The sequence below is a fragment of the Panthera onca genome, chromosome B2, assembly GCF_046562875.1.
Source record: "Panthera onca isolate mPanOnc1 chromosome B2, mPanOnc1 haplotype 2, whole genome shotgun sequence".
In the NCBI taxonomy this organism is placed as follows: domain Eukaryota; kingdom Metazoa; phylum Chordata; class Mammalia; order Carnivora; family Felidae; genus Panthera; species Panthera onca.
Genome location: NC_138343.1, coordinates 11,029,325 through 11,043,887, shown reverse-complemented (window position 1 = coordinate 11,043,887; position 14,563 = coordinate 11,029,325). Strand labels below are relative to the sequence as shown.

The 14,563-nt window shown below is 39.4% G+C and overlaps 1 protein-coding gene across 2 annotated transcripts in view; it reads right to left on the bottom strand.

The window, feature by feature from the left end:
- DEK (DEK proto-oncogene) overlaps positions 1–14,202 on the bottom strand; it is a 30,583-nt gene extending 16,381 nt beyond the window's left edge. The window contains exons 1-7 of one of the 2 annotated variants that reach the window (XM_060614706.3): positions 14,092–14,202; positions 13,507–13,666; positions 10,207–10,308; positions 9,849–9,958; positions 8,776–8,870; positions 6,877–6,997; positions 2,278–2,466 (exon numbers count right to left, since the gene is read on the bottom strand). In XM_060614706.3, the coding sequence (XP_060470689.1) occupies positions 2,278–2,466; positions 6,877–6,997; positions 8,776–8,870; positions 9,849–9,958; positions 10,207–10,308; positions 13,507–13,657 (768 nt within the window). In that variant the 5' untranslated portion in view covers positions 13,658–13,666; positions 14,092–14,202. Of the gene's footprint in view, positions 1–2,277; positions 2,467–6,876; positions 6,998–8,775; positions 8,871–9,848; positions 9,959–10,206; positions 10,309–13,506; positions 13,667–13,790; positions 13,897–14,091 lie in introns of those variants that run through there. The other variant, XM_060614707.3, reaches the window with a different exon arrangement.
- Positions 14,203–14,563: the final 361 nt, after the last annotated feature.

Here is a 14,563-nt window from a genome sequence, read left to right as displayed (position 1 = left end):
CCTTTCATAATAATAATCAAAAATACTGCCACTTATGAAGTCCCTAACAAGGTTGCCACTTATCTCAGTCCTCGAAAAAATGAAAGAGTAAGGGAAAACACAGTTACCAGAGAAATACTGCTCCTGTTGCTAGTACTTACCTTTCAAAGGCAATCAGAGCCTTTCACAGGAACAGAATCAGTAATAAAGGTTTTGAGGAGTATAGTCCTAAATTTGAAATATCCTTTAGAGCAATGAATAATTGTATGGTTGTTGGAGGGAGACTTACCAGAAAATGAAAAAAATTTAAAAAAAAGCAATTCTCAGTCCAGATTCTATTGGATTGTATTTTATGAAGTTTGTTAGTTTTCTTTTTCTCCTACATGGCTTTTCACCATTTAACCTGGGTTTCTAGCACAAAATCCTTTTTTAATGACACTGTAGAAAGGCTTTGATTTAAAATTAGGACAAGTTCCACTTGTGATCATTATCCAGGAACCAATATGATTACAAATCAATCAGGGGTCATTTATATTCACAAGATTCAAAGAATTCTATTTGGAACAATGGGACAGTAACCTGGAAAACAAGTGAAAATGAGTATAAAATACCCTCACTTTTTAACCTACACCTTAGTCTTTAAATGGCAGGAAAATTAAATTTAGGAATATTACATATGACAAAAGTAATAGTAGCAGCTAATACTTACATACAGTACCTGTGCCAAGCACTGCTCTTAAGTGCTTTAAATAAAGTCATTTAATACAGCCCTTTAAGACTGGTACTGCCATAAACCCCATATTATAAATGAGAAGCTGAGGTATAGACTTTATAAGTAATCTGCCCAAAATCATTCTCGAAGGTACAGCTGGAATTTGTACCTAGATTGTTTCCAAAGCTCATGCTCATGCTGACCACTCAGAGCCTGGAGCCTGCTTCAGAGTCTGTGTCTCCCTCTCTCTCTCTGCCCCTCTGCCACTTGTGCTCTGTCTCTCTTAAAAACCAAATAAACATAAAAAAAATTAAAAAAAAAATTTTTTTTAAAGGTTTTAGGAAGCATAGTGAATACATGTAGTCGTAACCCAAAATTTGTTGAAGAATATTACTGCAAAATTGCTATTATTATAGATCCACATATAAACATGCTTCCCTCCTAATGTCCTTAAAATCATTCCATAAAAACCTTAGGGCTAAGATTATTCATCTTCCTTCACACCAAAAATATATTATGAAACACCTGCTAGATTTGTAATATTCTTTTTTAAGTTATGAAGCACTTTATACTTAGCTTTATAGAAATCTTTAAAAATTTGACATTAAAATAATCATGGATTTAAGTACCTAAAAACAAATACACACTCAGTTCATCACATCTTTATTCCTTCTAATCCAGTAGTTATCAACTGGAGGTGATTCCCCCCCTGCCCCACCAGGACATTTGGCAATGTCTACAGATATTTCTGATTTTCATAACTAGAAGTTGGGGCGGGGGTGCTACTGTCCTCTAGTGGGCAAACATACTATAATGCACCAGATAGCCCTCCACAAAAAAGAATCATCTTGGTCCAAAAAGTCAAGCCAATTAATCAAGTCCCTAAATAAGACAAAGGAGATGACCCAACTTACAGAGCAAATTCTGACCACTGAAGGGGACACCAAAACAAAGTATAAAAGAGTCTCTATCAAAACATTATTAGCAATAATAAGAAGTCACTTCCTTGACTGAAGCTACATACCAAGGAAAGGGTATAAGCTAACTCTTTAAATGGTTCAGAGCTCTCCTTTTCCTCAAGTTTCACTTGGGAAACTTAATGCTCTCAAAATTTTACTGATATTCCCAAGTAAAAGAAAATGGCAGGGATTCCTAAGTGGTACAAAACTTGCCCACCCACCAAATAAAACTCAAATGCTATTATGATCATTAAATCATCCCCAATGAGTTGAGAAAAACTGGTGGTTCTTAAACCCCTCGCTTTCTACATAAAACAGAATAAAATGGCTCCGTGCACGCACTCTCCCACTTCCCACTGATCTACTCTAATCTTCAAGGTCCAGTTCAAGTCCAGCCCACACCAACCTCACTCTTCCAACTCCCAAGCTCTCACATGGCCATAAAACCAAAAGCTCCAAAAGGGAAAGAATTTATACTTAACTGTTTCTCTGTCTTTGTAACTAAAAACAACCAATATGGTAGATAGTTTCTAGAATCTGTTTTCTGGCCATACCGGTCATAAGACAGGAATATTTAACTCTCCCATGGAAAGAAATGAGAAAACCCACAAACACCCAACATTTTACCTCTTCTTCGCTTTCTTTATCTTCTTCATCTGAAGACTCTTCCTTGTTTTTCTTTTCATCTTCATCGCTGCTGGATTCATCTGTCAGAATTTCAGGACATTTGGTTCGCTTAGCTTTCCTTGCCATTCCAGAACTGTTCCGTTCCTTTTTGTTGCCTTTGCTAGAAGTTTTCTTAGATTTTGGCAATGGCTGTGTACAATAAAGATAACAACAATGGGCTATTATATTTCCAAGTGAATCATTTTTGGTAACTACTTCTCAACTCAGTTATTCTTCTTGTTCCTATCTCAGGGGATATTGCCAAACTTAGCAGCTTTAGACAACAATTCATCTTTAATGTATCAAGTAAATCTTTCTGTCTGAACTACCAATACCCCTTCATTTGTGTTCTCACACCTAGGCAAGACTCTTTCCAAATGCTGAAATACATACTCTGTGTTCTGACTAGGATTAGATGCCCAAGTACACACTAGATTAAGCTCAGAGAGTTACTTACATGTGGTCAAGGGCAATATCTTGAGTTAGACTTAGAATTCATTTCATTCCTTGTAAGCATTAATGGCTATGCCAGAGGAGCTTCTTGCTTTAGGGGATGCTCTAATCAAAGACTAGAACCATCCATAAAGGAAATAAAACCTCACTTTACACATCCTGAATTTATGAACTATATAGTTTGTATTCATATTACCTCTGGGCTCTACTTTTGCTAATGTCAGGTTTATATTCTCATTGACTCTAAATATGCAATTAGTGTTGGGTATGTTAATTATGAAACTAATTAAGAAACACAAAATACATGTACTGCTATTACTTTGATATTCAATTAAAGCACGCATATTTAAAAAGCAGAGACCATGTGAAGAAACAATTTGATCATATTAACCAGCAAATTTAATTCTTAAATGCTTTCTTGGGGGAGTATTTGCTAACTTCTGAAATTGAAAACCATAAAATCTTGCATAAAAGATCTGAAAAGATATACACTGAGGAATTAAAATTATTTCCGAAATTATAGGTATCTACTATTTTTATTTTTTCCTGTTATTTTCTGCAATAAGCAGAAATTGTAAGGAAAATCCCAGAACATAACCTTATGATATACAGTTATATAAATGTTAGTGGTAACTGTAGGCACTGTCTTTCATGAAGTTGGCAGAACCGCAGGTTCTTTCTCTCCTAGAAACTTCCAGTCTAGGGGTCACTGTCACCTACACAAAAATTAAGAATAAGGTGGCTGTTTTGTGTATGTGCTGTTCTCAGGTTATGTACAATTCATAAGATAGCCTCTAGCTGCCCAAACAACCTATTCTTCCGAGAGGCTGACTGGCCTACAGCCAATCTACGTCAGTTCAGAAATTTTAAGTTAGTATGGAGTGATTATGTGTCTCAGTTGGTTAAGCATCTGACTTCGGCTCAGGTGCTGACAGCTCAGAGCCTAGAGCCTGCTTCAGATTCTGTGTCTCGCTCTCTCTCTGCCTCTCCCCTAAATCACACTCTCTCTCTCTCTCTCTCTCAAAAATAAATACACATTAAAAAAAAAATAAAAAAAAAAATTAAGTTAGTAGACCAATGATATTTCTCAGAGGGGGTTCTCTGTAAGTTTCTATAAAGAAACTTCCTTGAACGTATATGGATATCCTTGTTATACAACCTGTTACAATTACCAGCTAGTACCAGGAACCAAATCCATTTGGATAAATTCTGGAGAAAAGGTGACTCTGACTGTCCAAACTCCCTATTCAATCAATATATGAAATCCAGGACTCAAATATATTAGAAAAGTGTGGTATCCCTTACTATCTCAGTTCAGGAACCAGATACAGGCAGTAAGAATATAATCTATATAAGGAATTAGTAAAGGAGAAGACTGGATGGGTGCAGAATAATCTACACAGGAAAGTGAAAGAATGTTAAACCGTTCAAGTAACCAATGAAGAAAATGCAACTTCCAAAGATAAATAAAGCAGCAGCAATATATATTTTAGAGCCTTCCTGTACTGGTCCTAAAAACAGTTAAACCTTAACCAGAACCCAGTGTCAACAGCATCATCACTTGTTGGAAACAAAATCTGAAAAATAATCAAACTAGAAGTATAACAAAAAAAAGATAGTAAAACAATGTTAATTCAATAATTTTACTACTATGGGGACAAAAATTAGTTACTAATGAGTTTGTAGTGTTTTTATTAAATGACAAAAATGTAGGTAGTACAGAAAATAACTTGAGATTGATATCAATAGATTAAGAAGTAATCATCGCAGAAGCAGATATGAAAAGTGGATACAAGAGTTAGATTCCATAAGAAAGACTGAAAGAGTGGTTCTCAAAATACGGTTCATGGATCATAGGGTTTCCTGAGACCCTTTTAGAAGCCCACAGTATCAAAATTATTTTCATGATAACATCAAGACATTATTTTCTCTCTTCACTGTGTTGATATTTGTACTGACTGCAAAAGCAAAGATGGTTGTAAAATTGCTGGCACTTTAGTACTAATCAAGGCAGAGGCAGCAAACTGCTAGGAGTCATTATATTCCTCATAACGACACACTAGAAGTGAAAAGAAAAAGGTGTTTTAGAATGTCCTTGATGAATCAATAAATACTAGTGATGTTAACTCTCAACCTCTAAGTACGTGACTTTATGACATCTGGGTAACAAAATGGGAGGTACACCTCAAACACGTTTGCCACATACTGAACTTCACTGGTTTTCTCAAGAAAAAGCACTTGCACAATTGAGCTGGGAGCTGAGCCAGCCACCTTTTTCATGAAACACCATTTGTAAAAGAACCGTCAAAGTATGCCTTTTCAGACTTAGGTATTTAAAAGACACGTTCTCAAAATGAACGTGAGCCTGTCCCTTTAAAGAAAATAACTGATGATATTTATTGCCAATAATAAATTTCAAAACTTCATATGGAAAATTCACGTCCATAACCATGAACTTAACAGCCTCCTAATACCTAAAGGTTTTTCTGATGAGACAGTGATTTTATTAATTAATGACTTTTTGACAGTGTTTAATGGAAACGTGCCAACATTTGGAAGATCTGCACAATTGAAAAAACCAATAATTTCCACCTGGTGAATGTTGGTTTCAGAGACCACATTACAACTAACCTTTAATAAACTACCACTGTGGAGTTCTGGTGGTCTGTCAGAGAATATCCATAATTATGTCAAAGTTTTTAAAGACACTCTTTTTTTCTAACTACATACTGGGTAAGGCTGGATTTTCTTTACATACTTCAAGCAAAACAATGTGCGATAGATTGAAATCCAGAGCAAATAACAATATAGCGGTCTTTTAAGACAGACATGAAGAGACTTGGAAAAATATAAAACAACGCCATTCTTCTAGTTTTGTTGAAAGTGTAATTTTCATATAATACATTACTTTTGTTAACATGTAGTGGGCTTACTGGTATTTAAAATTTTTTCAAAAAAATAAATAAAATTTTTTCAGTTTTACTTTATAACATAGTAAATATCAAAATAACCCACATAAACAAAAGCTTCTGGAGTCCTCATTAATTTTTAAGAGGGTAATTGGGTCTTAAAACCAACACATTCAAAATCACTGATTAAAAGAATGTAAACATATCCCTCAAAACCTAAACAACTTCTGAATGGCTTCTGGGAAAATGGTATTCAATTTGTCACATGAAATTCTTAAGTAGTACAGGTCTGTCCATAGTAAAAGTTTAAAAAATAGGGAATCTCTCATTTTTAACCAAATTCAAAACACATAAAAAACCCCAAAACCAAACCAAAAAAACCCCCACCATAGCCCTTGGATTTATAGCTATATGACAAAAATATTCTTTATCTGTCTTTCTCCAGCTAATGGTAAATCATACCAAGAGCAAATAAAACCAAAGTTCCAGAGCTATTTTCTGGTTCCTAATCCTTATGCCCTCTCCTCTCCCTCACCGATGGTTTTCCCCTAAACTCCTAGGTCCTCTAGGATTTTCCACAATTTCTTTGCTATCAAAATGAGGAAGATTATGAAAATATTTACTGACAGACTTAAACTGAAAGTGCAAAGTCAGGTAAGTAATACTTTAATAGACATTTGAAGTCAGTAACGAGTCCTATGTTAAACAATTAAGGCAAACCTAATCTGAATTTTAGGAAGAGTGGGGGAAAGTATAAGGCCATTTTACTTCCAACCATTATTCCAGTGTCTAGAAAATACCCAGTTCTATATGCCCATCTTATCTTTCCTCACCTGGTTGAAGGTTGCATATGTTCCCCATCCAGCCTAACACCTCACCCTCAATTCAACCTGTTTCTGTTCTTCCAGTTCCTTCTAGATATAAAACCCTGAATACTTAGTTTGTATTTCTGTCCATTTGACATTAACTTAGTTAATAATTATTTTTCTTAATCTTCTATCTTCTGTATCTGATAAGAAGACAAATCTATATGCCTCCTATGTTATTTCTGTCATGAAACTGGTGCATGTTCTTTGAAAGCAGAAGACACTACTGAATGTTGAGAAGCAATGCTGCAAACTAAACTGTTCCATAAAAAAAGAAAGGAAGGACAGACTATAACTGACTCATTACTGAAATAGTAAAAATTGGTCCTCACTTTGCCAGAAGGCTTTGGATGCATTAAGAAATTCAAGATCCTCTTCACCAGTTCGCTATTTACACCTGATCTCTCCAAATCAAGAACCTCGCAGATGCTCTTTAACATGGCATTTCTAAACCTAAAACAGAAAATGAAAGAAACCAAGTTTGTTATGTAGCAAAGTTTATAAACATTCTCCACAACATAAAGGCAATAGCTAACCACAGTCGCTCAGGTACAAACATTAAAAAAAGCATGGGGGCAGGGGGGAGGCGCCTGGGTGGCTCAGTCAGTCAAGTCAGACTTCAGCTCCCGTCATGATCTTACGGTTATGGGTTCAAGCCCCACCATCGGGCCCTGTGCTGACAGCTCAGAGTGTGGAGCCTGCTTCAGATTCTGTCTCCCTCTCTCTCTGTCTCTCACCCACTTATGCTCTCTCTCAAACATTAAAAAAAAAAAAAAAGAAAAGACATCCAACCCAGGGGGCACCTGGGTGGCTCAGTTGGTTAAGCATCTGACTCTTGACTTCAGCTCAGGTCATGATCTCACGGTCCTGATATCTGCACTGACAGTACGGAGACTGCTTGGGATTCTCTCTCATTCTGTCTGCCCCTCCCGTGCTCTCTATCAAAATAAGTAAGTTAAAAATAAGTCCTTCCTTTAAAAAAAAAAAAAAAAGCATCTAATGTTTCCTAATAATCTTGATTAATGTATAAAATACAACCAGATAGGATTATTAATAAATTGAAAACACTATTTACCAGTTAAGCTTTTTAAATTAAAAAAAAAAAAATTTTTAAACATTTCTATTTATTTTTGAGAGACAGAGAGAGACAGAGCACGAGCGGGAGGAGGGGCAGAGAGAGGAGACACAGAATCTGAAGCAGGTTCCAGGCTCCGAGCTGTCAGCACAGAGCCTGACATGGGGCTTGAACGACAAACTGTGAGATCATGACCTGAGCTGAAGTCAGATGCTTAACTGGCTGAGCCACCCAGGCACCCCTTTAAAGTTTATTTATTAAGAGACAGAGAGAATGAGCACGTGCTTGCAAGCAGGGGAGGGGCAGAGACAGAGAGAGGGAGAGGAGAGAGCCTCAAGTAGGCTCCGAGATACCAGTGCAGAGCCCAACTCAGGGCTCAAACCCATGAACCAGGAGTTCATGACCTGAGATGAAATCAAGAGTTGGACACTTAACCGAATGAGCCACCCAGGTGCCCCTACCAATTAAGTTTTAAAGGTAGTAAAGGAATAAACTAAGTCAACTCACTAGAAAATAACGTAAGAAGTTTTCAATACTATAAAATTCATGGACTTAGTTTTTCTGGTTGGTGATTATAAGACCAGTGCTCTAACCCCTGAGCTATGGAGCCAAACATAGTTAGTGATTAAACACTAGATTTTCCCCTCAGCACTCCTACTGTGATGAAGGAATAATCATCTCTATTATTTACTATTTTTAAACTATGAAGGATTTAATAAACAAAAGCTCTTAAGAATATATCATCTTGCTTGCATTGTGGCAAAGAACATGTTTTCATCAAATTGATTATTTTCAAAATAGTTTAAATGGTACCTACAAGCTGGGGGAACAGAAAGGCTGGCGGGAGATAAAGGAGGGTGGTGGATTTTTCACTCTATTCCCAAGACTTGAATTTTGAACTGTCTGAATGACTTATTTGCGTATGCTTCTAAGAAATAGAAGCATTTTTTAATGTGTTTTCAATAATCTTAACAGTAACTACTTATGGGAAACTAATGAATATCCCAAGTTAATAGCTACAAAGAATGTTAAGATCTTGGCATTAAAAGCAAAGAATTAGCAGTCCACTAAAAATGTTTGGATGGTCTTATTTAAAGGTTTAAAAATTAACTCAAAATACATTGATCAAAACACAATACATGTAAAAATAACTTACTTTTTCAACATTTCTTCCTTCTTTTTATATTGGACACTTCCTTTTTCAAATGGAAAGCCACTGAACTGACCCACATTCTTCTTTAATGAGGACACCTGAAAATGTTTCCTTTATTATTAATGCTATTTATTGCCCAGTAATGTACATAAGAAAAATTCAAAGCCAACATTTGTATTTTCAAATCTGTTTCCCAGTTATAGTATTGGTTTATTCAACATTTCTTAACTCACAACTGAAAATAGTATTTGTCACTCAAATATTAACGTTATAAAAGGCTTAAAAATTTAATTCTTTAAAAATAACAATTTGAATTGAACAAATTTCCATCTGGGAATTTTTATTGACAATTAGAGAACTACAACTAAATGTTATCTGACAGTATTAGGGGATGTGGAAAGTCACTTCTTAAAAAAAGATCCTTTCCCCAAGTAATACACATTACTAGTAATATTTATTTCTTATATGAGAGAGTCATGGATTTTATTTTTTGAAAAGAACAGAAGACCTCCAAAATCCAAAAGTTATACGATTTAACAGTAATGAGACTTGTGTAAATTAGATTGTAGTGAGATCAAATGAGATAACACACAAGATTCTAACATCAAACTTCACTTTGTCCTTGCAAAACCGAAAGCAGTTTCCTCAATTATATGAAATAGATTTGTTTTAACAAATCCCCAAAGAATTACCACCTAATTTATCAGATATTTGCTCAAAATGAGATACAATTACACTTTATCATTTTTTCTGAATAGCTGGAAACCTTCCCAAAATAAATTTCTTCTAATACATTTAAAGATCACTAAAATCACCACAATTAAAAAAATTCAGTTTGGCATAAAAACTATACTACAAAGCCTGGATATTACAATCCTAACTGCTAATATCCAACTATGTATTCTGTGATAAATCATTTAATAAATGTGTGTTTCAGTTTGTTCATTTGTATGGTACAGAAACTGAACTAGTTGATTGCTGAAGTCCTTTCAAGAACTAAAATTATATGCTTCTATCGCACAGTATTGCAATACATAAATATGTTACTAGATTAAAGACATAAAAAAGGTCTTAACTGTGCCAGGTCTGTTGTAAAGTAGTTTATGCAGATTTCTAAGTTCATCCGTTTTCTTTTTACTCAGGAAGAAATGTATCCTTTCAATTTCACAAAGTTTCTGTCCTTTTCCTAGGAAAAAACACACCGTGATAATTAAAGTTAAGCACTATTATGTGTTAATAGATTTACAGTTATTTTAATGATGGTTATTTTTACAGCATAATTTATTTATAGCTTTTGCTCAATAGGGCAAACTAAATGAAATTATACCATTAATACATAACTACTTAGTAAACACTAAAAACTGAGCACTGCTGACCATAATTTTGATATTTAAACATTTTTAGTGTAAAGTGAAAAGAACAGAATAAACTTACCTTGTGCAATTGTAAATGGCTCTCTCTGTAAGGAAGAGACTTGCATGGTCAATCTCTCCACTTTTTTCTTTTCCCTCTTGCCTTCCACGATCAGACTCTTTTCTAGAAATTAATTTAATACTTCTTAAATAACCAGAGGCTTAAAGAACATACTAATTTTATTGGATAAACATATAAGGAAAAACTGCAGAAATCTCTAATACTTTACTCTTCTCCTGAGCATGGTTTTGAGAAGCAAATGAGAGATGAAAAATAGTAAGTTAACAACATCACTGAAATCTTTTTTTAGAGTAACATTTTATTTGCCCGGCAAGTCACAAGGGATCCAGTTTAAAAAAAAGATCAGAAAGCAAAAAACTTTTATTCAACTACAATCATTGCTAACGAAAGTCCAGTCACTTTGTGAACTATCACCAAGGCCGACTCTTTAATTAGACCTAATTCTGTTGATTGCAATTTAGTTTATGGTACATCATCAAATAGCTAGCTTGGGCTGAGTTTATAAGAACTTCAAAAAACATACAAAGAAAGCAATAATTCAGCAAGCTGACGAAAGAAAAACAAGGACCTTAGCTAAGGCAGAGCAGCCTAATGTTGCTATAAATAGGGCAAAATTCTACAAGTTCACATTTACTGCAACTGACTGGGAGGACATTATTTTGTAGTTCAGTAAATGTTTATAACAGTGGTCATAAATCATTCTAAAAAAAGTTAAACTGTTTATGGTGTGGACTGCTTTAAAAAAAAAAAAAGGCTACAGGGGCACTTGGGTGGCTCAGTTGGTTAAGCGTCTGACTCTTGATTTTGGCTCAGGTCATAATCTCTTGGTTCCTGGGATCGAACCCCAAGTAGGGCTCATCAGCAGAGGGCCTGCTTGCGATTCTCTCTCACCCTTTCTCTTTGTGCATGCATTCTCTCTCTCAAAATAAACATTAAAAAAAAATGCATAAACATTTAAAAACATTAAAAAAGACATATAACATATACTTAAAAACTTAAACCTTTAAACTTAAATTTCTAAAATGATTTACACCCACTGACACAAATTCAGATAAAAAAGAGAACACTCTATCACTGAACGTCCTTTCATTCATTCAGCTGAATGCTTGTTTTGTGCAAAGCCTCACTAGATACTAAGGGGGGGGGAGGGATGAACAGATGATGAAGATACTGAATATCCTGAAAGACATCACGTCTACTGGTGGTGTTTAGTCACAAATATACTCCAAGGAGAAGGCGATACACACCTTAGGAAAGATACAAATAAAAGTTCTCCGAGTTGAAGATGGTAATTATTTTTGGATTAAGGAAAAACGATCAAAACATTTGGAGGTGGCTTTGAAAGATTTGGAGACGTAAGGATTTGCGCAGAAAAAACGAGTAAGGATAAAGGGATTCCGGCAGGTATATTCTGGCAATGGTGTGCAGAGGGAAGAAAACACACTCTAAAGCAATCCCTGTTATCCTGCTGCTGAAACCCTGACGGACTTAAACCATGTGCTTGCCTCCGATTACCATCTATGAGCTAATGACTCTCCCGACATGCATCCAGTCAAGAGCTTTCTAAGCTTCACATCAGCTGTCAGAGCCGCCAGTGGACAGCTCCCCTTCGTGTCCTCCAGGCACCGAACTCCGTGCGCTCAAACAGAACTCCGAATCCTCTCCACACTTGCTCACCTGTGTGAATTACGTTTTCCAGAAAATGGTAATATAGTCAGCTCGGCTGCCAAAGACACAAAGCTAAGAGTCATCTTTCATACTAGCCCCTCCCCACCCAAGTCAAGTCCACTCTTCTTTGGCAGACTGCGCTGTCCTGTTTCTGAGATGCCCCAGGAGTACAGTCAAATTTTCAGGGCTGACTGGGATAAAAACCTTCACAATTTTAGTTGCTCCACAAACACGTCAAAGGAAGGAAACAATAATCAATTAGAACAACTACAGAACTCCTTGGGGGTAATTCTGGAGGAAAAAAAAAAAAATCGCATTCTGAACGATCATCTGGCCCCTAAGCATTACTGTATCAGCCACAGGTAGTATTTTTTCACGATTTCTGTAATTTTTTTCCTGACAGAGGAGTCCATCATCCCTGTGGTATAGAAACTTGGTCTTTAAAAAGAGACTAAACAACAAACAAAAAATCGGAGGTAAAAACACTCAGAAAATTCTGGACTAATAGTTGAGATACTGCAGCCAATTTTTAGTTATTGTATTGTGAGTAACTTGAAAATAATTTATAATTTTCTCCAACCGCTTCAGTACTTAAATGTGGAAATGCTCCGATCTCAGAGCACCTACCACGTCTAACAAACAAAAAGGCATGCCGTGTAATCTCAACCCAGATCGTAGGTATAAAATGCTGACCTGGGGCTGGCTGAGGCTTAAAAGAAATGGGACACTTAAACCCGGGTCTGGAAAGAACACTTCAAACTTCTTCCCAAGTTTGGCTGGAGCCACCTATTAAACCAACCTGGATTGGCCTAATATCATCAAAGGACGCTAAGAGAACTGTGATACAGATTTTTTTAAGCGACTGGAAAACATTTTAGGAACCTGGCATACCCGGAAGTGGTAGTGCCCCGTGCATGTTGGAGAAAGTGATGCTCTATCAGTCCCGCATCCGGTAAGGTCCTCCTGCTTCAGGCCTCCAGGCAAATAATGGTTAACAGTGCACTCCTGCAACTCCAAAACTGAGACCGGTTTCGGAGCTCTTTCACAGTTCACCGCTTTCGTATTTAACTACTTTCTCCAGCAGCAACAGCTTTCGCTGGTGTTTCCCCGTGAGAGTGAACTCCCCCGAACCTCTGCAAAGGGCCTCTGCTGAAGTTCAGCAGATGCATGAAAAGTTGTCAAAACATTTCCAGGACTAGCATGAATAACGTCTTCACGTCTGCATGTGTGGTTTCATGAAAGACCTCGCAAGAACTTCAAAGGGCAAAACACCTGTACTTAAATAAGCAGAAGATGAAATTAAAAACAGCAACCCTAGCGACTTCAAAAGCCAACAAACAAGTCTTAAAAACAGATCTGAAACTTAGAAACGTCCTGTCAAATGACGAAAACGTTACGAACGCCGATTGCTGGCCACAAGTCAACCGCAACTCCCAAATGCGTAAATAACAACGCCAACAGCTATTTTCTACCAACCGGAATTCACCAATTCTCTGCCACTGCTCAACACCAAAAAGGGATAAATCTCGCCAACATTCTCGCCAGAGATCCCTCCGATTCTGCGTCTCCAGGCGCAAAAAAGGAGGCAAGAAAACGGTTTTCTGTGAAATAGAGACGCGACTTTTCTCCCACCTTTTTCTTCCTCCTCCTCCTCTTCCTCCTCCTCGTCGTCCTCGTCCTCCTCTTCACTTTCCTCTCTCGGGCCGGGCATCTCGGGCTCTTTCTCGGACGCGGGCTGGGCGGGGGTTCCCTCTCCCTCTGCAGCTGGGCCCGAGGAGGACATGCTGTCGACCTGCGGGCGGGCAGAAAGCCACACGTCTCGGTCCCCTCGGCCCCGGCGGCAGGGACGGGGCGGCCACCGAGACCTGCCCGACCCTTCACGGCCCCAGGACGCCGGGGGCCGCGGGAAACCCGACCTCAAAGTTGCCTCCTCCCGCGGCCGGGACAGCAGCGCTTACTCCCCGGGGACGGCTTCCCTCCGGCTGTGGGCATTCCCGAGGCGGGAAACCGCGGGCGCCGAGCCGCCCCTCCCTCCGCCGGGCCCGCGCCGCCCCCCGCCCGCTCGCGCCGGCCCGCGCCGCCGCCGCCGCCGCCGCCGCCGCCGCCGGCCGCCCCGCGTCCCCTCCCCCCGCCCCAGGCCGCCGTCCAAATGGCCGCGGCGGTGCGGGCGGGCCCGCGGCGCCCTCTCGGCCTCCTCTGCCCCGACGCAGCCCTCACCGCCGGTGCCGGCCGCCGCGGGCCTGGCGCGCGAAGGCACGAAGAGGCTCCGGGAGGCGGCGGCGAGCGCCGAGGAGGAGGCGCGCGGGCCGCTCTCTGGCGTGACGCTCGCGCCGCGCTCTCGGCTCCCCCGAATCAACAAGATTTTCAAAATGGCGGTTCGGGAAGGAAAGCGGGAATGCGGCGGCCAATCAGGGCCGCGAGCTGGGAGTTGGCGCGCGCGGGTGGGGGAGGCGGGGCAGCCGGGCGCCTCCGCGGGGAGCCCGGGCCGGGGTGGGGCGGGGCCGCGAGGGGTCGCCCCGGTGGCGGGCGGAGGGACGGCGCGCTCCCCGGCCGCGCGGGCCGCCGCTTGGGCTCTCCGCTGGGGAGGCGTGCGGGCCGCGCGTCCCGGCCGGCCGGCCGGCCGGCCGACCTGGCGGGGCTGGCCGCGAGAACGCTAGGGGGCCTGCCAGGGCATTGTCTCCTCGGTTCC